This window comes from Syngnathus floridae, chromosome 13 (genome assembly GCF_059516105.1).
Source record: "Syngnathus floridae isolate MCC-2025c chromosome 13, RoL_Sflo_1.0, whole genome shotgun sequence".
In the NCBI taxonomy this organism is placed as follows: domain Eukaryota; kingdom Metazoa; phylum Chordata; class Actinopteri; order Syngnathiformes; family Syngnathidae; genus Syngnathus; species Syngnathus floridae.
The window spans coordinates 9299221-9323513 of record NC_142425.1 but is presented as its reverse complement, the minus strand read 5'-3'; the positions used below and the strand labels follow the sequence as shown (position 1 = coordinate 9323513).

The 24293-nt window shown below is 43.5% G+C and overlaps 2 protein-coding genes across 6 annotated transcripts; both read right to left on the bottom strand.

Moving 5' to 3' along the window:
* Window positions 1-1612: 1612 nt before the first annotated feature.
* On the bottom strand, window positions 1613-13355 carry fstl3 (follistatin-like 3 (secreted glycoprotein)). Of its 3 annotated transcripts, none has more exons than XM_088394803.1 (5): window positions 13215-13355; window positions 4094-4273; window positions 3111-3326; window positions 2823-3050; window positions 1613-2749 (listed from the first exon to the last, which is right to left on the bottom strand). In XM_088394803.1, exons 2-5 carry the CDS (start codon window positions 4266-4268, stop codon window positions 2694-2696), a joined length of 675 nt encoding a protein of 224 aa, XP_088250929.1. In that variant the 5' UTR covers window positions 4269-4273; window positions 13215-13355; the 3' UTR covers window positions 1613-2693. The 3 variants fall into 3 exon arrangements, with proteins under 3 accessions (XP_088250929.1, XP_088250927.1, XP_088250928.1); XM_088394801.1 differs by lacking the exon at window positions 13215-13355 and adding an exon at window positions 4462-4650; XM_088394802.1 differs by lacking the exon at window positions 13215-13355 and adding an exon at window positions 4462-4649 and having other exon boundaries at window positions 1613-2746.
* A 726-nt stretch (window positions 13356-14081) lies between these two features.
* On the bottom strand, window positions 14082-24058 carry cbarpb (CACN subunit beta associated regulatory protein b). 3 transcript variants are annotated; one of them, XM_088394395.1, is made up of 11 exons: window positions 23903-24004; window positions 22656-22713; window positions 21636-21708; window positions 21336-21487; window positions 19847-19908; window positions 19282-19444; window positions 18923-19094; window positions 18587-18730; window positions 18262-18499; window positions 17631-17805; window positions 14082-17362 (listed from the first exon to the last, which is right to left on the bottom strand). In XM_088394395.1, the coding sequence occupies exons 3-11, from the start codon at window positions 21681-21683 to the stop codon at window positions 15913-15915; spliced, it is 2604 nt and encodes an 867-aa protein (XP_088250521.1). In that variant the 5' UTR covers window positions 21684-21708; window positions 22656-22713; window positions 23903-24004; the 3' UTR covers window positions 14082-15912. The 3 variants fall into 3 exon arrangements, with proteins under 3 accessions (XP_088250521.1, XP_088250519.1, XP_088250520.1); XM_088394393.1 differs by lacking the exon at window positions 22656-22713 and having other exon boundaries at window positions 23903-24058; XM_088394394.1 differs by lacking the exon at window positions 23903-24004 and having other exon boundaries at window positions 22656-23841.
* Between the last annotated feature and the right edge of the window lie 235 nt (window positions 24059-24293).

The following is a 24293-nucleotide window of genomic DNA, read 5'->3' as shown; positions in this document are numbered from 1 at the left end:
TATTGTCTCTTTGTGCCCCGGTGCGTCGCCATCCAAATGTGGCCGGGGAGTGACTGCGGGTCAGCCGCCGGTCATGCAAGCCACACAAAACAAGTCCGAAAATACCGTGGGATCTTTTCACACCCTTGTTGTTCCATTTGACTGTGGGAAGTTCTTGGACTTGTGTGGGTAGATTTAAATTATATAAATTTTATAACAATCGTTATAATCGTTCATTTTACGATGCCGCTTAAAAAGGTTAAAGGCTCATCATAGAGGTTTTACTGTATACGATAATGTTGTTGTATAAAACACTTTCGGGGAAATTAAGATTATCCACAACAAGAGTGAAATGAATTCCATGTAGCCACAAAACCTCACATGCATGTGACAAATGGGCTGACGTTTGAAAATATGGATTAATACGTGGGAAAATTTACGAGCTTAGGAACGGCGTGTGCTTGAAGATACGTTGCGACGGCGGAGCTCTGATTTGTATTAGTTTCAGCTGTGGGATGGAGGCGTTGCGGTGGTGCTTTCTCCGACGAGTGGGTGGTCCGCAGGGCCCACTTTCAACTCTCATTTGTAATCTTGACGTTGTCTGTCTGACTTACTGGAAATGAGAGGGGGAAATTTGCAGACGTGCCGAGGATCCCATGTGGATGTCATTGACGTGTCACGGCATGAGGAGCGGCCCCTGAAACGAAAGTCACAAGGGTGAATGTGGTTGAGATGCAACTTCGGTAAATGATATGCTTATTTAGACAGGTGCAGGGCAGCAGTCATCACACACAAGGGTCAAGGATATCTCAATTGGTCCGTAACAACTGTTATTTATTATTAAAAACCCTAAAAATTCTTAAGAAAACGCTAACAAAGAATCATTTTGTATTCTCTTTGGGGGATGGATGGAAATGTGCAAAGAAATTCCTGGAAAATATATCAATTTTCTGGTCTGACACTGAGCATATTTCAGGGGATTGGGGCCCCCATGGCCCCCCCTCTAGCTCCGCCACTGCTGGAAGTCACAATATGATTGTTGCCACATTAACTTGTGACTTTCTTGAAACTTAAAGATTAAGACTCAATACCAAACAATCGTACGGCTCATAGCAGAATGTGTTTATTTTCAGCATCTGTGAGATTCCTTTTTGTTCCAATCACTGTGCGGTTGTTAGCCTATCCTACATCACAACTTGTTTGTGTTTACCATTCATAGAAGGTCAAATGACGGCCACATCTGGATGCCTAAGTAACAAGATGAGATCAAAACAAGTTGTTTTTTTGTTTTTTTTGCCTTGGGTCTAGCTCATTAAATTAGGCCTCCCTCTCCAGCAAGTCCGTGTGCTCAGCTCAAATTTTCACCACAGACTCGGGGAGTTTATCGAGGTCGTCAACAAAACACAAACCTGACTCACCTCTGATGGCGTGACATCAAGTGTTGGCTACTGTGGTCCATTCCGAGACTAAGTCAATCTTCTCCGCTACATTCTTTTGGGAAATTCCGATCAAGCCAAAAAAAACCAAAAAAACAAGAGCAGAGTGTGTCCTACTTGTATTTACAAAATAAAACAAAAACAAAGGCAAGCGTTCCTCAGAGGAGGTAAAGAGAAAAACGGTTCAATGTTAGGAATGTTTTTATGCTGGATTTTGTTTTATTTTATGGAAAGCCATTTTTGAATTTATTGAGTATTTTAATACACTTTTTGTCCTGTTAAGTAAGACAATTCAGGTAGTGCAACTCACCATTGAAAACAATGTTACTTGTAAAATAGGTAAAAAAAATAGGTTGAAAAAAATGCTCAAAGCGACTTTCCAAAAATGTTGGTGTAAACATGAAATGCTTTACTGCTTTACTAAAAAAAAACACACACAAACAACTTTATCAGAGTGCAGCTTTGAAATTGCCAAAGCTATAAACTCAGTCTTAGCTCCCCGCCCAGCGGCCCAGATTTTATACCATCAACTTAATGAGGAAAAACAAACAAGCTGTGTTTGTCATAAAAGCGAGCCGTAAAAAAAATGCGGTCGTAAGAATAAAAACAAAGCACAATAAATACACTTTTGCTTCAGCTTTCCCAAGGATACATGTCTTTGTTATTAGGATAAATTCATAAATAGTGATTGATACCTTCTCCAATAAATAGTTGCGGGACTATTTACAATATGAACACGTCTCCCGCTGAGTTCTGTCTCTCTTGATGTGTTCATCTGCCCCAAACTTATTGTCATGTGTTTTTTATGGTGGCGAAGCGTGGGTTATTGCAATTGATTTTTTTTTTTTTTTTAATCCGCACACCTTTAAAGTTTTGCATCCAAAAAGGAGCACCCTAGGTCCAAATTTTGGTGTGACCACAATGAGCATATTTTTAAGGGGATTTTAAATGGCACTTTTTTTCCCCCTGATCAGATACGGCAAAACTTCCATTGTCCATTGTGGACAATGCAAAAGTGTGGAAGTGAGCCAACAATTTGCAAAAATGTGTTTGTTTGTGACATGGTGCATGATTCTTGTTAATTTCTAAAAACATATTCTGCAAAATTTGAAGATGGACAAGGATTCCAAACCACTAAGTGATCATAATTTGGGGGGAAATTTATGCACCCCTGGCATTCCCCTGGTACCTCCTCCACTGCTTCCATACCAAATCGATCGTCTACAAAACTGAGGAATGATTGTCACAAACACAACAGAGGTCATCGCTTATCGACGTCTAGACTGCGTTTTCCTCGCTGCCATCGAACACGTGCGCTTTCCTTGGAGGACCTGCTGAGAAAAGACAAAGCCAAGTATGACGATGTGAAGCAATTTGAGAAGTCAAAATATTTTAAGGTGACCGTACTGTTGCAGTGGCCGTAATGGCGGACTCCTATGGAGCGGCCCAGGAAGCAGGTGGCACGGCGCAGGTGGCAAGCGCTGGGGTACGTAATGTTGTCGTTGCCGCAGATGGGCTGCTCGGAAAGCAGCGGTTTGGGGCAGGGCGTGGATCGGCACATGACGCAATGGGCGCTGTCGGTCTGGTCCGTCACGCAGGTGTGCGTCCCCGGACACACCACGTTGGAGCACGACTCTATCAAAACAACAATGTTGAAATGCAAAATAGACAGCCGAAAAAACGGCCAACGCTTACTTTTGCACTCTCCCTGGTACATGACCTCCAGGTCAGGGTGTCCCATGCAGCGGGCCAAGAGCAGGACGCACTCATCCTTGTAAGACCTCCCGTCGCTGCCGCAAACGGCGTGCCTGCGTCCGATGTGGGAGCAATCTGGAGCGCAAACGCACTGCGGCCTTCCCATTTTCATCTTGCACACTTTCCCCACGCCGCACTTCACATCTTCACATGTCTCTGCGAAAAAAAGGGGGCGTTTGCAAACTCACAGAGTCACTTTAGTTTCACAAACCAGACTATGGCGCAGGTTTTAACCTCGCCTGATATTTACACTTTTGCTAAGTGGTACGCATGCACGGGGGCGTCGCGCCTGATGGAATGCGGGCCTGGCGTGTTTTCATAACATGTCCAATGTGAAGCGGCTGCACGCAAAGCTCCCGCAGAGGCGGGGGCAGGGCGGAGCGGCAATCCGAGCAGTTCAAATGACTTTCGCGGAAAGTTTCAAGTCCCGTGAGACGAAGCAGATGAGCTATGTTACCGGTTTCTCGGTTGGAAGCGTAATCTTACGCGGAGCGGAGAAAAACCAAAGAGGCTAATCTGTTCCCAGGACCTTTGAAGAGAACTTGTCGATCAGGGGTCACTTCAGGTTTTAGAAAGTCCTGCAAAAGCCGGACTAAATGCAGTTGGGAAAGACTCATAGCTCACTCACAACCCTAAAATCAATTACTAAAAAAGTGCGACAGAATTCCAAGGTCGTGTTCATTAAGGTTCCTCGTCCATGAGTGTTCATACTCCCTTTCCAATTTGAAGGATGAATGACCTTAAATCAAACATGTGCCCTGGAAACACGTGGGAGGAACATTTTTATCAGTACTTTGAAGTAACAAGTTCTACCCTTCCCCCGGTTCTAATTGCTTTCTTCGAGTGTCATCACCGCATAAGTCAAAGGTTCAAGTGGACCTAGATGAACCCTAAAAAGTTCCACAAGCTGCTTTCTTTTTTACCTTTGCAGGGTTTACAGGAAACGATGCCCAGGAAGCCCAACAGGCTGACCTCATTCATGGGCAGGCTGGTGTTGGACCACGCCGTGTCCAACCGGCCCCCCGCGCAGCACTCCTCTCTCGTGACCCCTCTCATCAGCACCATGTCGCATCGCTGGCTTTGCTGAAGCCAGCACATCCCAGCTGCAAAAATCACAAATTATGAATCCCATTGATCAATGTCTGATCGGTGAGCTGCAAACAAAAATCCCCGTGTGACACATTCGGGGTCCCCGAGTTTGGAAATCCCTGCATATCAATTAGCTTCTTCCATCTGTTCTTTTTAATAAGTAATGTTATTTTTTATGGACACTAAGCCAAAATTCACTTACCACTAGCAGTCCCAATCTGACCCAAAGTCATAACAACAACAAACACCACGTAGCTCTCCATCTTGTGCCGTACTTCCAAAAAGGGGGAAAAAAAGTCACGACAGGGACGAGAAGTGATGTTCCTCCGGCGCTAACCTTCTCCCACTAACTTGCTGTGGAAGCCTCTCTCTCCTTATGTGAATGAATGTGTTGTGGCTAAGTGATGCCCCCCCCACACACACCTCCTCCTCTCCACCCTCCTCCTCTGTATAAATATTTAGCCCAGATGGAATTATGCTGCTGGGATGGGTGCTGCTCTCAGCCAGTAATAAGACGGGGCAGGCACGACACTTTGACGCTGACTCAATTCCCAGAGTCGGGAAATGATCCAGACGCCGGCCACTTACTACATGACCTCATAAATGGGCGTATTAGACTAATTACAAGTGCATTGTGATCGCTTTGGATTTATTAATGGCAGCATTAAATCGGATCGTTTGGAGAAATGTATTTGTTATTTACAGATAGATCCAATTCAATAATGATTATTTTCTTTATATAGTAGTACAATGGTTTTGAGATTATTAAACTTGACTTGGGGGGTACTACAAAATTCTGTCTGTGTCTAAATACTTCTGGACCCGTCTGTAACGGCCTTCTTCTTCATCCTCGTGCGGTTGCTGTGATAGAAACCAGAGATTGTGATCTCACGCTTTGCAACCGAGGGACTTCTTCTAACCAGCATGTGGCAAGTGTAATTAAAATCAAGTGCCTACAATGTTCAAACCATTCCAGCCTTGCCACAGTTTATTGACAGTCTGCTTTTGCTGTTATCTGATCCAACTGCTGCGGTTGCAATGATTCCACAACTTTTGTGGAAGCATGGGAAAGACGGAGTACACTGAAGCTACATGCTAACTGTTTATCAGTTGTTGTGATTTAGATGAAGCTAAGATCACATTTATGAAGAAATCCAGGTAATTCCAAAAGTTTCACCATTTTTTCTTTTTTTAGTGTTTTGTTTACGGTGTTCACGAGTATACGGGACATGGTTGCATCATGACAATAAGACCTTTAAATGTCACAAGTTGACGTCATACGAGGGACTTTTAAGGACAGGGGCTTCTTAGTGTTTCGTAGTCCTGACACATGCGGTTTTGGGGTAATGAATCAAGAATATGTTGTCACGCAACACAAAAAGATGTGTTTGGTCACTGTCGTGATTTTCTTTTGATTGCATTTGTGGGCCTTGAAGTGGTTTTGATTCGAATTTTCATTTTAGCTATGACTAGCATGGATTTGTTAGTTTTAGACAAATCCGGCAAAGCTCAATTGCGAAACCAAGGAGCCACTAAATTATTTTTTTCAGTAAGCAATGACATCTCCTCTCACAACTGAATCCACTGTTAGAGTTCAAAGAGGATGTTTGCTCATGTTGTCATATTTGATCCGAACATCTGCTTCTGCACTCGTTCACCTTTTCAGTCGGGCTGCCCGACACCATATTTTAAATTCCTTTTTGATCGTTTTCTTCATTTTTTTTTTTTTAAAGGTAGCACATGTTGTAATATCCAAGTTCTCGTGAAGGATGTCGGCTGCCTTCATTAGTCGAGATCCCCGAGGCCCAAAAAGGAATGCCGCCTGACCTGGGAGGGGAGGGAAAGACAATAAAAGCAAGCCTGTGAGCCGTGGGTGGGCTGTTTCTTTCGCTGGGTGTCTGCCCATTCACTCATATGGTTTGCATCACAGCTGCTGAGCCATACAAATGAATACAGCATGGCGGGGAATGGGGAGCGCCCTCAAATGTATTATCTTTCGCACGTATCGGGGCCCCCTTTCATGTGGCGGGGATCCACGGGGCGGAGTGAAAGTGATGAATCGCACGCTACACTGTGTCCAATTTGAAAATGGACACACAACTCAAATGAATGCTTGACTGACCGGGCAGGTGGGAGGAATGGTTGCTAGGTTTGTGGGGATATGGTGGAAAACCTTACTGCCATCTAGCGGTGGAGGTTGGCATCGTAAATAATAGTCTGGGTCATATCAGCATAATTAAATGATATTTTGTGACATAATCTTGGTCGAAACAACTACATTTAATTGGATATATAAATTAACATTGTGACTATGCTAGCAGGCGACTTTCATAATATGACCACAGAATATTAGCTTTAGCTGAATTCATAATTGCTACTATTATGTGAATAATAATGAGTAGTCATAAGAAGTTTTAGATGGAATTTACGAAGCTAAATCCTCAGTCAATTAGTAAAATTTTTCCTCCATCTACCCTTTGGGGGATGTTCTTGCGTTTACTCAACCATACCAGAAGAGGGGGCTGTTTACCTTACCAGTAATTTAGCCTCGCTTGCTGACTATTTGTTGCATTTGACTGATTGGAAAACAGTATGACACGCCCAGTTTAAAGTGACCACGCTATCTCAACGTTTTAATTTTGGCCTTTCAAATAAAAAATGGTTGCCAGTTCATCACAGGGCACTAAGAGACAAATAAAGAATTATACTTATGGGCAACCTACGTTCTCGGACAAATCCCATGAAAGTACATTTAAACTCCAGACTGAAGTGCTGGAGCCAAGGTTCACACTGACTTAACTTTGGAAAAACACCCTAAGATCATTACTGCTGCAGGGAGTTGCATCCATGGACCACACGAGTAACCAGCAGGCCAGTTCAAACAAATAATGGCACATTGTGAGTTCCTAGCAATACTTTAGAAAGTAATTTGTGCAAATTAATCAGTACATAAGTAGCTAGATCTGAAAAAGTTTATCCTGAGAAGTGTTTTGAATAGTTCATCCCACTCAGGAGCAGCTCTTAATACCACTCAGCTCTTGTCCACTGACCTCAAGTCATCTCATTTATGAAACACATTCCAAGTGGAGTACAACTGAGTCAACAACATGATGGGGAATAAATGAAGTCGTCAGTGCGTACGTCACAGTGTAAACAAAGTTAAGAGAGCAGTGAGGTTAAAAGCAGCCGCGTCACGCGTCCACTCAATTTGAGCCTCATTTTGATTGACGGCCTTCCTCCTCCGCCACTTTGACGCCGCCCTCAACCTCTCCGCTTCCTTCCTGTGCATGCAAAGTCCCCCCCCGGCGCTTCATTAATGGACAAGGTTAATGTCAGAACACGCTCTGCTCCTACAGCTGCGCCCCTCCACCTCCTTCCTTCCTCTTCACTTTTATCTTGGAACACCCCCACCTCTCTCGGCTCCCCGCCCACTTGCCGTTGAGAGCGGCATGCCGAGGCAGTCGTGACTGAGGGGAGCCCCCCCACCACCACCACCATCCCACACACACCACTGCTGCCGCCACTTGGCCTCCGGTCAGGCTCCATCTGCATGCTGCTCTATAAACAGATGTTCCTTACAACATTCGAGAACATTTGGAACATCGGCCGGAGCTCATGAAGTTAATGACGTAAGCAAACGAAAGGCCAAGAGTACATAAGAGTCATACAATAATAACCCATCCATCTGACAAAAGGGATTGAAGCACAAAGTTGTGTGAAGATGGAAGTCGACGACTGTGTCGTACAAAAAAACTTTGTGTTTGCACCAGATGACAAACACGGCAGTTTCTCGAGTGGGGCACAAATATGAGTCAGCGCGAATCCATAAAAAAGCAAATAAGGGCTGGAGGTGTAAGCACTAAGCAGCAGCTAGCTAGCTAAGTCGATACCACCTAATTAATAATACACTGATTGTGTATCCTGTTAATATTAAATGAATGTAGCAGGAGTGTTTTTACTCTCATGTGCTACCTAAGAAGTGTTAACCTGATTAATAAATTTCATCCCGCAAAAAGCTGAGCACTGGGCAATGAGCCGCATGCTGCTTCACCAACACTGAAATCTACTAGCAGCCAGCCCAGATAAGAAAATAAATAAACAAAAAGGCCGTGTTCACCATAAAGCCTCTTTTGATGACACAAGTGCTGATGCTCCAGCTGGCAGCAGTTGCCATGGCAACTGAGGCGTAGCTGAGGCTTTTGTTGCATGAACAACACCACTGGATACATAAATCAATTTAAATGCAGGCTGAATGGACTATTTGTACATGCAATTTAAACATCATTTTGCTGGCAAAATACAGCTCTTATTTGAGGGCGCTTCTTTGTATTCAACTGAATTGAATTTCCTACAAATTGCTCAAACAGCATGTGATCCCCCACCTGAGGTTGACATGGAAATGAATGGAAACTGCTTGTAGATGATTCATTCCCATGTTTAGTTCCCTCGTTTTTTTTTTCAATCATTCATTGACAGTCTGATTAATGAGTCTCCTTTTCGCTTCCCGTTTAAATCAATCTCACTGCCGGGGCACTATTTGATTCACAAATTTCACACAGTGCCAGGCGCCACGGGGACCGGTAGACCTAAACTATAATAAGCATGTCGCCTGATTAATATTTAAATGTATGGATCTTTGGAATTAATTAGGCATCACGCTGTCAATTATTATGAACACGAGGAGAAGGCTTCATGCCAAAGTTCATGCAGTATTAATTAGTCCAGCTGTGACACTCAAAATAGAACGCAAATGTACATCGCACTAACATAATATAGCGGAGATACTGTATTATTTATATTATATTAATTATATGAAATATATTATTATATTATATTATAATAAATTTATTTTATTTTTATTTTATTTTTTTCTGAGGCCTGCAAGCCCAGCTGGCCCATGAGTCACTCGCCAAATAATGGCATTGAAGTCACAGGTACAATTGCCGTTTAAAGTTCTTTTACGTAAGTGCACGGTGGAGGTGGCGAGGTACGGTAAGTGGAGAGTGAAAAGTGTGGGTTGCTGCTTGCAAAAAAAAAAAGAAATATCAAATAAATGGAAAAGGAAACAAAAGCCAAGGACGGCGATGACGACACGACACCTGGATGTGCAACGAGGGCACGAACGGAGCTGTTATTTTTCAAAATGCTCAATTTTACCTAAGCACTCGACGCCTCCTGCGTCACGACACGGCGTCATTTTGAAAAGCACTTTACGCAGATGCACGCACACACACATTAAGTGGTGACACGTTGTGTGAGCTGTTGCAAAACAAAAGGTCTTCACACTGCTTTCATGCCATATGCTGTGCTCGACGTGTTTGGCAAAAGGTAGGACAGCTGCGGGACTGCTGTGGGAGACCAACGTTATGTCACTGACCCTTCTGCTGCCCACTTGAAATGTTATTAATGACAAACCAAATGTGAAGGGGTTACAGCTGTTTCCACATAATTGGGGACACAGAAGAGTGTTTCTTGTTTGTGTAAAAGTGTTTTTTTTGGGGGGCGACATCTTTTTACTTTGCTCCTATTGGTCACTAAGTAAAAAAAAGGGACAACAATTAAATGAGTGTTTTTTTGGGGTTTATATTAGATTTACGATTAGTCTTGGGATCCCTGATATGATTCATGAACGATACTTTTTCAAGTGAGACGATTCGATTCGATTTGATTCAATGAGGTTTCGATTCAATATGGTCCGGTTGTTGCTTTTGTCATATGGAAAAACTAAATTTCCAAACTATTCAGGTTAATTAAATTCAAAGAAATCATTCACATCATTCCGATTTATACGATTAATAGATACATACAATTCGATTGAGTGTTTCGCGTTCCAGGCGTGGTCACGGAAACTCATAAGACACCACTGTATTTATTTACCATCCCATTTTGTTTTATTGCATTAGCCTCTCTATTGGAACATTTCTTCTTCGCAGCGCCGAGCGTAACAAACGAGCAGCCAGGAAGAGAGCGCGTGTCCACACAGGAGCCAATTAAATTAAACACCGGGGCATTTCTATGTCTCTTCGCTGGTCTGCTTGTCTCCTGCTTCGGCCGCACTGAAAACATTCCCTTTCATTTTTGTACCACGGAATAGCTCGACTGTCGTACTGTACGCTTAAACAACAACGTGTGAGAGTGATGTTGTCCAGCCTCCACATTTAGTCTGTGCATTTTTATTTTTAGTATTTTTAACTGCAGTCTAGGCTTGCAGATTTACAACTAGCATGAAATGCTAATTTAAACACATATAACAAGCTGCGTTTCAATGACAGTGAGAAAAAAAAAAAAGATGGAGGTTACATAGCTTATAAAGGAATGCGTCATTGTGCTTCAGGGTAATGGAAATGAATGTGTGAGAAGGGAACGCAAGAATTCCTGCAGCAATAAAAACTTATAATGAAGAAGGTGAGAGGCCAGACTTTGTCCTGCGTGGTTTTGACTTATCGAGGCCATCCGAGCTTAACACCCACTCGCAGCAATTCAATACACAATGCCCTTCGTTGGTCGAGCGCTTTATCTCTGCTGATACTTTTTATTTCATTATTTATTTTGGGTGCCGCGACACCTACGCACGCACGCCCACGCCGCCCTCAATAACCCCTCTCCACATTGGTTTACGAAAACGCTACATCACAACAACCCCCGTCGGATGCCTGCCTGCCTGCCTGCCTGCCGAACAGGCCACTTGAAATTGCACATTAGAAGGAGCGCATGTCTTTAGGTTACCATAGCAACAGGGTGAGTCATTCTCCTGCAGTCAGCTTATAGGCACACTCACGCTAACTGTGAGATTTCACCTCTCCGTTTTATTTCCGTTTCACGCCACGACCCTTTGTCGGCCGAGGTGCCGTTGTTTTTACAAACGGTGTGAATTTGGAGGTGACGGCACCGGATCGGCCAGCCAGGGTGATAATGAGCTTCTCGCTTTGATTGCATATTTATGGATCTCCCTAATCGGTAAACCCGCTGCTGAGACCCCCCTCCCTGCGATGAAGAGAGAAAGAGGCACCGGGCAGTGATTTGCTCGCAAAGAACACTTGTTAGCGCTGATAATATGAGCTTTAATCATTTAGCATGCGCGCACAAGCTAGCAGCTAGCTTGCACTCTTAGCAAATAAAGAAGAAGAATCAAGAATCAGCTTTATTGCCCAAGTTTGTGCATGTCAAACACGGAGTCAAATTCCTTGTTTGGCTGCTAGCTTGTGCGCGCATGCTAGCTGCTAGCTTGTGCGCGCGACACTAAGATAGCACTATATGAACAGGGAAGACAGTTATGGGGCCTAATTAACCATACACATACGTAAGAAAGTCTAATGAGTCTAAAATGATTTCCGGCATTTTAGATTCATCTCCAAACATTTAACCGGTTTAATTGTGTCCAAATTCGATGGTCCCTTCGTAGGCCGGAAGATTTGATTCTGAATTCTGGATGGCTGCTGTAGCTCTAAACAAATTCAGCTTCCAGATCACAAACACAGTTGTAAAATCTAACCAGGAACAGAGTGTACGAGAACAACATCTGGCAAAGGCCCACATGCCAGTCTAAGGACGTTCTAATCTGATCACATGTTGAAGCCTGCTCTGCTGAGTTTACATTGCAAAATCTCATCGCTTCGCCCACAGTTTCCGGACGTACAGACAGAACGGCAGACGAATTTAACAAAGCATTTGGACCAAAGAGAATAAATGAGGCTTTTAGGGTTATGGCAACACGAGGTAGCAGAAGCTAATAAGCTCTCTGCAAGTTGACAGTTTGTGCCATCAAGTCATTGTATCTCACCAGGGTTTAATTAACCGGTAGGCCGCGTGGGGGGGCGTGTGGCTGTCAAGCCGTCACAGTAGACATGCAATAAATTGGACCGGAACTTTGAAGTTCCCTAGAGAGATAAAGAAGGACGGGAAGGTGGTAGTAGGATTTTTTTTTTTTTGAAGGAGGGAGGGGGTGGGTGAAGAGAGTGGTTAGGACGCGAGGGAACAATGCTGCATAATTGGCTTTTGAAATTTGTCTCCACCATCTTCTATGACAGCAAAAGCTATTTTGATAAGGTTTTCTATATAAACATTTCACACATATTCTCTTACAATGAAAAAAAAAAACCCATCCCAAATGCACGTATGACTCTGGATTTTCAAAATTCTTCATAGAGGTACATGTGGAAGTTTTTCTTAATTTTAATTCAGATGTTTATTTGTGGGTGAGAATGATTTGGTGCATGCGTGTTACATGCATGTGAGTTTTTTGGTGGTGTGTGTGAGAAAGAATTTTTGTATGAGTGTGAAATGTCATTTTTTGTTTTAATGTCAATGTTGCATGTTCCTTTATTTGGGTTTTCGAAGAGATTTTCAGTCTCAACCGAGAAGGTGAGAATTAAAATGTTTCACATCACCCAATGGGAGCAACAAGGAAAGCCGGCGAGTCTTTCTCTCTCTCTTTTTTATCTTATTTCTTATTTTTTGCACATCCGAGAAAGGCAATCTCTTGAGAACGGTGGTGTGGGGTGACGAGAGGGTTGCGTGGGTGAGAGAAGGAGGATGGTGGGTTTTCCTAAAATCATTTCTTTGGTGTGGAGAGGGGGGAGCTGCAAGGAGGAAGAAGAAGAAGAATACATGTTCATTCATGTGTGCGTTTTTTTTTTTTGTGCGACGCGTGGGCGGACTGGCGTAGATAAAGTGGGGAACGCCGAAATTATTCGTGCTTTCCAGAAGGGACGCGTAACACTTTTGAATGGAGTTCCCGGAATAATGATTACATTAGTATATGACGCAGTTCTCATATTAGCTTTGGGAACACCAGTCTGACACACGTACTAATAAATACCTGTGGTGGAAATTCTATCTTGACAAAAAAAAAAAAAAAAAAACTTTCCAAATAGCTAAAGATACACTCATACACTGATAAACCTGTTCCTGTGTCTTAAAGAGTTTTTCTGGTTAATTTTGTTTACAGCTACTTACCAAACGCACTTCACTTCAGGAGCCCAATCTTATTATAATTTAAAAAATAAAAGGATAAGTCTCCGTGGTTTGTTTGTTTTAGGGCAGGTGTGACATTACCGTCAAAGAGAACACCTATTCAAACAACCAACCACAAGTCAAACAGACCAAAATTAAGAAGAATTTTTTTTAAAACAACCTGAAAATGGTCAATTTCTGACATTTGAAGCATTTTATTGCTACATGTTCTGATGCGATAAATTTAGAATAAATAAATAAATAAATATATAAAAGTAGATAAAAATAAATAAGGCTGCTGCGCAAGCTACTTATTTGAAATGACTTCCTTCCATCAGTGCCATTCTTTCCCTAATGAGCCTGTGAGTCCACTCAGACTCAAGATCTAATCTGGGCCGCCTGGAAAAGGAGCATCATCCTCACCATGGAGCCCAATCAAAGAGAGAGACGAGGCTCATTTATTTCCTCTCCTGAGGAGGTGAAGTGATTGGTTTGGCTTGTTTGTACGTTCTCTCCACAAGATTGTATTATGCTTTTCACTGAAGAGTCACTCTTATTCCTCAGCAGTCCAGGAAAACAATCACAATTTTATTTTTACTTTGGGTTTATGAAAGATTTCATGATTAAAGATGCAACACAGGAATGACTGAAAACATTGTCAGGTACATGTCACATGACGGATAGCGTGGAACTGGATTTATTGTGTTGCGTTTACATTCTGCCATTTTACTGGTGACAACAGTTTTTCAAAGTGGCGCATTCGAAATGTCTAAAGGGCTTTTGTTTACATGGAAGTCTTGGCATGTCACGAACAGGGAGTTGCTATTTTTCACTTCGCAAAATACATTCACTCACAAACAACAGCACAACTCTCAGTAAGATTTATTTAATCTCTGCAGTATATTATCCAATATTGTAAACAGTCAAATCTTGCGATTGATTTTACCCGACACCCTAAACCGGTCGTCAGCCAATGGCCCATAATATTTTCATCAAAAACTCGACCTCATAGCAAACACTTACCACTAATCTGTTCATGTGCGCGTTCAATTCATTAGAACATGAACGTTTTCATTAGCATAACCAAAACGCTGATTTAAGTTTTAGTACCAACATGCTGAATCTTGACTCTCAGGGAATCCGTCAGACCTGAACTGCAGATGCACCACGATGCAACAGGCTCAAAAAGAAATGGAGACTAAAAACGAGGGCTTCCCCTCTGCTGTTAAAATTTATATTCAACACCACGCTCTGCAGAGGCTCCCTTCTCCGCTCATGAGTCAGGAAACCCCCCGGGGAATCGTGTGCTATCATCAAAACAGGCTTAGATTCAAACAAAGCGATCGAGGAGCAAAAAAAGATTGGCTATTGGGTGCATTGTAAGTTGGCAGGCTTCTGATCTGCTGGCATCTTTCTCAGGAGTAGACGAGTACACGCCGACGGGAAAAACAAAGATGTCAAATGCAAGGCAAATGAAGTCCTTTCTGTTGAGCCGCATGCACAAGAAGTCATGCCTTTCAGAGACATCCAGCAAAAACTACAAACATCCGTAGTGAGAGCGAGGACTTTTATCTCTCTGCTAACACAAAAACTGCAAACCTCCACAAGACCAGGACTAGACCCTACAGTACAGTCCTGTATTGTTTAAAAAAACGGATTGGCATGTCTATCACGTTCACACGCAAAGCACATACAAAAATATATTTAGCTACTTATGAATAACAACAATGAAGAAGATTCTGAGAGGGTTTACAAACTAAACTATTCTATCGGAACACCATGTGTTGAAAAAGATCCAGTGTTTTTCTGTGCGTTTGATAGCTAGCTAGCTAACTAGCTAGCTAGCAATGGAAAATGTCAGTGTTTTCAAATGTAACTGATACTTGTGACTTGTGTCAGTTTACATCAAGTACAAACCCAGTGAAAGAATGTGAGAGTCCCAACTAATGATTAGGCAAACTAGTCATCCGATCAACTAGCTTAACTTGAAACGCCATGCCGGAAGATATTCTATATTTGGGTCTATGAAACACATTTTTTAAAGGTAAACTCCTGTTGAATAAAATAAATCATAAATAGAGATAAAATAACTTAATTTATATTATTTTGTTACAGTTTAGTGTACACCTGTACCACTTTACTTGCCACATAGCGGATTAGCATAACATAACGTTACTTTCTAAACGACAGGAACAGAAAAAAAGAATGTTCACCGTACCTTCGACTCAAATCATTTCACAAATGACCTAGAAAATGACAAAACTAAGACTTTTAAATTACCACCAAGCGATACAGTTTGATTCAATTTAGTATGATGCTCTGTTTTGAGATTTTAACCCTCAAAGTTGTTACAAAAAAGTTCGGAATTGTTCGATAGTACCAGGGTGGAGCTACACACCATCATCTGATTGCTTCACAGATGCTCGTAACATCTGTGTGACAACGGAAGACAAAAAATGGTTCCATTAAAAAACGACCGTGGATAGCAATTGCCTCATTTGCATATGCATGCAGCACCAGACTCTTTAATTACGGGTAACATTCGAATAATCTGTCCAAATAACCGTTTATTGTACCAAAACAAACCAAACTGAACTGTACCGCCTGGTTGGTTCGTTCATCTGATTTGAAATTCATTGTGAATCATCAAAAGTGAGCCATGAATCAGCAGCTATGGGCTGGATCGTGAAGACGAGTGGAGCTACACTGGACTGTGGTCTGGAGAAACATGGGTAGCCGTCACCGTCAAACACTCAGTTGGCGTGTCCTTGGTCCTTCGAAGGCTCGTGTAGAGCCTCTCGTCTAGATTAGCCGTCAGTTTGTCCGTGAGTTCTGCCGTGATGGTTTGTGGGCCGTAGCCAGAGGAGTCCGGTGGTTGAATGGGTGACCGTTCGTCGAAAGGTTCTAAGGGGTGTCCGGGTGGTTTGCTGTCGTCTTGAGTCTCTGGATGCTCACTCTGCCCTTCGTCTTTGTCAGGGACGGATGGTTGAAGATGCGTTGATGATATCTGGTCTTCAGTGGAACCTTTCTCTGCAACGTCGCTAGTTGTGGTTTCTATCTTTGGAGTTTCGGGGGTGCTGCCGTCGCTGGTCTCCTCGTCCGGTGCGCTGACAATGCGGGGGAGCATGCTATGGTAACTGGTTTCCATCGGGCAGTTAACACTGTCACCCCTTCGTAGTGGAGTTCGTTGTCTCTCGAAAGAGGAATGGAAGTGTCTGACACCGGGGTCGCTCCACTGTTTGTGTCGCTGCCACTGCTTTCGAAGATGGATTCGAGAGCGATGTTTCTTCAGCGGCGACTCCTGCTGGTCAAATTGAGGGTCATGACGGAGAAACTCGTGGAAGAGCGCATCGGTTTTTTCATCGATGCTGTAGTCTCTCTGATGAAGGCTTGCGGGTTGAGCTGGAGGGTGCGAGGCCTCCCGTGGGGTGATCATCTGACCGTATGGAAACCAACTCTGTGGACCAACATCTGTGGAAACTCCTCCAATGGCGCCCAGCAATTGCTCATCTGGTTCCTCTTCATAGAGGTGAGACTCAAAGCTCTCACCGATCGTGCCAGATCGTCCCGCCTTGGTGAAACGATTCCTCTTCTCATGGGCCGTTCTCTCCTTCGGGCTGCTGCTTCCAAACATCCGCAAATCTTCAGAACCACGAGAAGGGGCCTCTATTGAAGTATAGCCACTGTCCATTTGCAGCAATTTCCGCGTAGACGTTTCACCATCGCTCCCGCCTCGCTCCGATTCGGTACTTTGTTGTTTCCGACTTCTTACACTCTTTTCCCCCAGCGTCTCATCTATGTACACCAAAGACTCCTTGTGATCCTCGGCACCTTCTGCCTCATCTCCTAAATCCTGGGATGAAAAGCTGGGGAGCTCTTCCTTTTCTTTTTCTGTACACACGCTGTCAGCATCGCTGCAGACAGAGTTCCTATCGTTATTGCTGCTATGGTCAGAGGCAGCGTATTGTTCTAGTGATGCACGTAAGGTCCAAATGTCTCGGTAAAGTGTCTGGGGATCCTGAAGCACCAGAGGCTCAGAGCTTTCCCTTGTCCCCAGGGAAAGAGCTTCATCTTGGGGATCAGGGGACAAGCCAATCACCCCTGGTCCGGTATGGCTGCAGATGGGCTCCACCATCACCTCTACCTCTACCCTGTGGTTGCACACAGTTAAAGAAGAAAAGGAAACGCAAAAATGTCAGAAGATATCACTATCCTCGACGACACGGCTGTTTTCACAGAGCACGGAATGACTGTTATGGCTTGCAATGGCCGCCTTGGCATGTCCTTATCTTAGCTGAGTAGCATGTTTGGAGGAACTGGAACGCAGATACCTGTTGCGTATCATGGCCGAGCAATTTTGGCGGAATGATTGCGAAGCAAAGCAGTGGACAGGATGAATGGCAAGGGAATTAAAGATACCTGCCGAGGGAAGGGGGCGGTGCAGACGGAGCGGGGAGCACGGGCCGGCCGGGACAATAGGCGATGTCTTGACTGCGGGCGATGTACTGGATGAGGTCAATGTGGTGTGTGTCGTCCTGGTCCATGCTCTCGCTGGCGGCCCGTTGACGCTGGAATTGCCTTCTCTTCGGAGAGCCTGACTCATGGCAAACACACGGAAAGTTTGGTGACAGGTGGTTGGGAGATGATATCTAACTCTGTATAAATAGAGCATCAGCTGCTAAGGCATCTGAAGAAGATTTTGAGATCATCTTTGGAGTCTTGGTGTGATGGAAAAACTGATCCAGTAGTAGAAAGTGTGTGAGTGTATGCATGATGGCAGGGAGGATTCACTTGGGGGTTTAAATTGAGTTGGACCTAGCAAATGTTGAGTCATCAAGCCATCTGTCTTGTGTGTGTTTGTGCATATCAGAGCAGCCAGAGCACCTCTCGCAGTTTATTACCGTGGCACCATGGTTCATTTTTGTCTCAGCCAAACATATTTTATGGAGTGGGTAAAAATAATTTTTGGCTTCAAATTCAGAAGATAAATTGGAGTCACATGATCAATAAATGGACAGTATAGCTTCTGTCTTTCTTTTCAGTTTGTTACCTCTCATGTCCAGACTTGAAGCCCTCTGGTTGCTGTCCAGCTTCCATTTCTTAATCTTGAAATAGGGACTGGCGCCTTCCAGACTTGCGTGGCGCCGTAGTTTCGTGAAGAACTGCTGCACCGTGCCTTGGCTTCCTGGACCGCTGCTCACAGGAGGGATGGTGGTGGCGGGGGCCGTCCCTCCTCCCGTGCTCAAGCTGCTTCCTCGTCCCCGGGATCCTCCTGCGATCATCTCCATCTGAAGATGGAAAGCAGCAATGATGATAATCTGTTTTTCCACAAGACCTCCAGATGTATGAGTATAAAATACTTGGAGGTAACTTACCGACCCTCCGTTTGTCTTAGCAGAAGGACTTGCACTAAAACTGGCGTCCACCACAGTTGAGTTGAGGGTGTCTCCGGGGAGAGCAGAGCTGGAATTGGGGCTCAAACTGGTCAGTGCAGTTTGCGGCAGGGGACACAGCATGGGCTGAAAGGGTTCAAACACACTGTGAGTCTTTTATTATTCTAAATATTGCGTGACAAAATGTATCATCAGACTGGGATGGCAATAAAGGAAAGCACAGTGGGTGGTAAATGGGTTCGAAGTGACTCGTATTCAACATTGGAGGAGGTTGTGCAATAAGGCAACGGGGCTAAAGGAATCATTTGGGAGAGTCACCTGGAAGATAGAGAGCGCCGACTTGGCGACGGGGCGCGTTGTCATAGCGATGGTGTTTTCCGCCGAGTCGCACTCATGGATGGTGACTATCTTGAGCGCCGGGGGCGGAATGTGGAGGTGCGTTAGCCGCGCGTTCTTAAGGTGGTGAAAGTCTCCTTCAGTCAGAGTGTATCTGGAATTCAGAATTTCAAATTTGGGCTTTTTTTTTTTATGGTGGCTGAAAGTATGTTAAACTTTAGATCCGCTGAAAGCATGTCTAAGTTGTGGCGCAGATGGTGTAACATGAAACTCTGGACTCTGACAAGCCAGTTTAAGCTTTCACCATGCAGACCGTGAGGTGAATTTAAAAGGAATCGAACCTGCGGCCCTTCTCCTGGGCCTTCTTGCCGTGATCAAATAGCGCCGCCTCATTGAAGGAAACACGCCGGCCCGTGGTTCCCGTAGAGAGGAAGCGCTCTGTCTCCTGGTCATGAGAGCTCGCCATTGACAGGCAGTCGGACTCATCCACCCTGATAGTGATTTCTACCCAAAGACAAAAATGAAGAAATGTTGCCCCGAGGGATTGCGGTTGTTTGATCATTTCTCCGACGGGAACCGTCTGATATATTGCTTGCTGAGTGCTAAAACTCCTTCATAAAAAATGCCTGAGAAAAGCAGTTTCACACTGCCTTTTATTAAATCATTTTCTGCAGAGATAGAGTACATTCAATAGTCCGCAGAATATCAGAATGCGTTGTAAGACCCATGCGGGAGCTTTAACCAACTCGCTCGAAAAATCGTTTTTTTTGGGGGGGTTAACTTTAATACATTAGACATTCTGCTGACATGATAAAAGCATCTCCGTATTCGGTAGACATCTTTCTTCCATCACTCCTCCGTCTATCAATCACTGTACACCCCCTACACAGCATCACCCACGCTTACCATGGGTGGGCTGAGATTCCTCCGTGTATGTAGCGGTGGTTTTCTCGGCATCATCGCTGCCACTGCGGCACAAAAAAACAACAACATTTAAATGCATTACACAGCTCTGTCTTGTTTTCAGATCAAGCCAGAGGGACAAATACAGAAGCTGATGCCTCGGTTGCCTGTGTGAAAAATAGCTCCGAGAGGAGCTAAATTATGTCAGTTAGAGAGAGCTTTATTAACTTGGACGTTTCCCCGACACACACATCTATCCACAACTCGGGTTGCGTTCGAGTGTAGTTTGGCTTTATTCATCTGTGCGGCACTATAACACTGCAATCATAAACAGAAAATAGTGAGATGTGATGCCAAAAATATGTCGTGATGGCATGATAGCAAACCATCATCATAACTTACATATTGTTGCTTTATAATATTCTTAATAATTAATATAATTGATGCATATCAATTTTATGTGAATTGAAAATGATGCAACACCATTAACTGACACCCATGTCACTCACCAGACAAGGCTCCGCCTTTTAAAGCCATATACACTCAAAGTCACAGTAACAACAAATGTGAGGATAGCAACTCGGATACTGCGATTGTGTAAAAATCTGACATATACAGTATGAATACTATCTCAATAAATAATTTTCCATTGAAATAATTCGAGCACATGCTAGTATAACAAAATAAAAACAAAAGCCTTGAGTCACATACATGGTGTTTGGTTAAATATCTTTGTTTGCTTTGCTCCATCCAAATGAAATCCCCATGCCTGCCATTTGCTTTATGAGAAAGAGAATGAAATCCCTTTTCTGTCATTTCCCGCCGTCGAATTCCTTGGTGCAGAGCTATGGGCTTCATGCATGTATGTGTGTCATTCCAGATCTCAGCTTCCTCTTGTCTTTCATTTCCTGTGTGGCTCCCACAGTTTTCATATCAGTGTGGAAATGTGTGTTCTGTGTGTGTGTCTCACAGAGCAGAGAGTGGTGGAGCGGGCGTGGGGGGTATTAATCACCGCCATCGGGTGCGATGAAATCTCATTATACTCGTCATTTGTACCAGTCTGGCTGATTGTGTGCAGCTCTCACCCACCCGCCAAATCCTTTCCTTGCCTTTTGGCAGCTTCATATTCTGTTTATCTTCTGCTCTCATCTTTTAAGTGTGGGTGATAATGTATGCTGCAGTCAAATATTTAAAAAATAAATAAAACCCATCCAATTGTAAACAACACGCAATAACGACTGAATGTCTGCTCGTGAGGTAACCGCACTAAAGACGCATTTGGGATTGTTGTGAAGGAAGCTTCATATGCAATTCCAATGAGCCTCATCTATTATGTAAGTCGACATATTTAATAAATGTGATATCTTGAAGGAAGCACTTGCATGTGAACCAGTCAAACATGTTGAACATGAGATAATTTCTCAAACAAAAAATGTAAATCTTGCGAGAGCAATGTTGGAAGAAAAAAAAAAAAAAAAATTCCATTTCATACCTGTCACAGCATTGACCTCCTCCTCGGCAGCAGCGGCGGCAGGTGATGAGGACGATGGAGACGAAGATCAACGTCCCCACCAGGAAGATGGACAAGATCACCAGGAGAAGCACGTAGCCATCTTGCTGCTCCTCCGTCTCGAGCGGCACCTCCTGGGATACGATTAAATACATCACATCGTCATCTTTGTTTCTTTGTGCGGGGAAATTAAACTCGGGATCGGATCACTGATTTACTAATGCCGGGTCAGGAAGTTGTTTATTAACTACCAAACGTGTAAACACATGGGACCAGACTTACAGTGGAGTTTTCTGGTAGGATGTTCCAGACGGTAGACTCATAGCTCATGGTCCAGGCCAACTATGGAGTCCCCCTGAGAGGCAACAGGAAGGAAACGGGAGCTGCTCATCAAGTCACAAAAATCAACACGCAACAGCCTTTTATCGCCACTTTATACCCACAATCCTTTGCTTGCATCAAATCACGGAAGCTAACGAGAAATGACGGCTACACGTGAATGCTGAGAGCCTCTGTTGACAATCCGAGTGGAAGTAAGAAATGAACTGAGCATGATAACCTGAATGGACGGATTCCAGCTATCATCTTTGTGACCTATATAGAAATGAACCACATTAGGGATGGGAGTAATAATCCATTAGTCGATTAATTGTTCGTGAAGGATTTGTTAGATAAGGCGGAACTGATTTTTGCTAAATCGCATCATGAAGAAATGAAAGAAAACTTCAGACCAATTAAGTCATACTGGATGATCCTCGATTAATGTGCATACCAAAACATTGTGATCGGCAATCACTGTGTGAACTTGGACTCAGTCAAGTGTGAGCACTAAACAACACTTTCAAAATTGCACAAAAAATTGCAAAATCACAATTTTCCTGGCTAAGATTGTTTTTTCTATCGTGCTACTGTAAGTCACGTTAATAATAAACACAAGAAGAATGATTGCTGATGCTGCTGTGTGAGCAATCCTCTGTAAAAAAAATAATAAAAAATTCAAACTGTGAGCAGATCCAAGTGCGTCCCTCACGTGCCGCTCATGCATGCGTTTAATCACCGACCAAACAGAAAAACAAAGCATCTGTGTTGCGTAAATCGTCATCCACCATTCCGGCACAAACCTCCCCATCACAGAAACACAAGCTCTTGCTACTAATCAGAAGCTGAGGTCCACTGCTGCTTGCTGCTGCTGTGCCTGGGCTGGCTCCTTCAGATCATGGCCATTAATCCTGCTACTGCAGCAACCAAACGCCCACTCACTCATGCACACACACACGTTACCCACACAACCTGGATACTCACCACAGCATGGAAGAAGCAACATGCCCGCTACTCACTGCAGCAACTTCAGCACCAGAGCCTGTAAATACAACCCGATGCTCGTAGCTTGTCAATAAGCTTCCTGCTTGCTTCCTGTGTCTCACCCCTGATGGAGGGCAGTGCGCAGAAGGAGCAGTAGCATCAGAAGTGTGTGTGTGTGTATGTGTGTTGAGAGAATCCGCCTCCGGCTTCCCAACCCCCCCTCGCCACCATCCTCCTGCAGCAGCGTCCCAGTGGCCTCAAAGCAACAGGACAGCGTGGCGGTATGGCCAGGAGCAAAACAAAGCAGCAAAACCATCGCTTAAATGTCAAGTTAGACATTATGTAAGAAAATGCACCTGGGAGAAAGCAGACAGGTCCAACTGAATGCCACGAGAATGGAGAGTATTATTCATTTTAAAACGTCTGGCATGGTGGTACGTAAATATAAGGTTAGCCACAACCAACCTGAGTTGTTTTGTGAATGATTCATTTAACCTAACTTTTTAGGTTACATGAATAAGTTGGGTCAAACTGGCCCAAGTAGAGTTGATCTCTTTTCGACACATGTTTTTAGAGTGCTTTCACAGTTCAGATATTAAAATGACCAAACCCATTTGAACTCTGTTGCTAACCAAACCAGCAGCACACACTGATGTCAGTCTTTTAGATATGGATAAATAAATAAACAAACAAATAAATAAATAAATAAATAAATAAATAAATAAATAAATAAATAAATGTCCAATAACTGAACTTGTAAAAGGCATTTTTTCATTGTTTTACTTTTTCTGCCATTAAATTATTTTTTATTTATTATATGAGAGGAATGTCCAAACACCTTTACGTTTACCAAAGTAATCAGCTGTACAGTTGAAAAATATTTGATGGTAAATATTACTGCAATTATGTTTATTTTATTTAGAATGCGAATACATTGTAGGCTACTCATACATAGTGTATGAATCATACCGACAACGTGCATCGTATTATTTAGTGTGTAGTGTGCATCTATGACAGTCAGTTGTTTATGGTGCCGCCATATTTCAGCAACAGTGATCGATTTCCTGCAAATCAGCTGTCATTTAAAGAGCATCTTAGATGCAAGAAAACCGAATCATAGCTAAATGGACTTAATCGCTGACACAGCGGGGTCTCATTGCTTGAATGCAGCGATGTACACACTCGGCATCAAAGGCATTCATCCACATCAGGCTTCGCAAAGACGCACACATGTAGATAGCACTCACCTGCTCTACCTGCGTGGTCCGGCCAGGGGCGGAGGGGGAAAACCACAGCAAAGTCTGGAATGAGCACTTTTGAATGTGGAGATTCTTCAAATGGCTTGAAGGTATTTATGAATGGGTGATCCTGAATTTAGGACACGCCCACTGGCCAGTCGGAGACGCGCCTGGTGACGTCACCAGTGAGGTAAAGCCGACTGTATGGCTGCTCGAGGGGAGAAATACAATTTCTCACTCGAAGTTGTCTACATTCATAATTTCAACATTGGAAGAGGCCATTTTTGTAAATAATACAAAGGTGCTGTAATAATAGTAATATCTTAGCAATGTCTATCTTTTAGCATAAAAAGCCCTTTACTTCAGGTATTGCCACAACAGCACTGTAATTTCAACAGTA

Bases quoted from the DNA above. Each gene is read 5' to 3' on its own strand.
- fstl3 (XM_088394801.1), bottom strand. From the start codon at position 4,522: ATGGAGAGCTACGTGGTGTTTGTTGTTGTTATGACTTTGGGTCAGATT. The intron at 4,274-4,461 runs GTAAGTGAATTT...TGATTTTTGCAG, and splicing joins TCAGATTGGGACTGCTAGTG to CTGGGATGTGCTGGCTTCAG. The intron at 3,051-3,110 runs GTAAGCGTTGGC...TTGTTTTGATAG, and splicing joins GTACCAGGGAGAGTGCAAAA to AGTCGTGCTCCAACGTGGTG.
- cbarpb (XM_088394393.1), bottom strand. From the start codon at position 21,683: ATGAGCTATGAGTCTACCGTCTGGAACATCCTACCAGAAAACTCCACT. The intron at 19,909-21,335 runs GTATGAAATGGA...TTTGTGCCGCAG, and splicing joins GGAGGTCAATGCTGTGACAG to TGGCAGCGATGATGCCGAGA. The intron at 17,363-17,630 runs GTATCTTTAATT...GTGCAACCACAG, and splicing joins CCGCCCCCTTCCCTCGGCAG to GGTAGAGGTAGAGGTGATGG.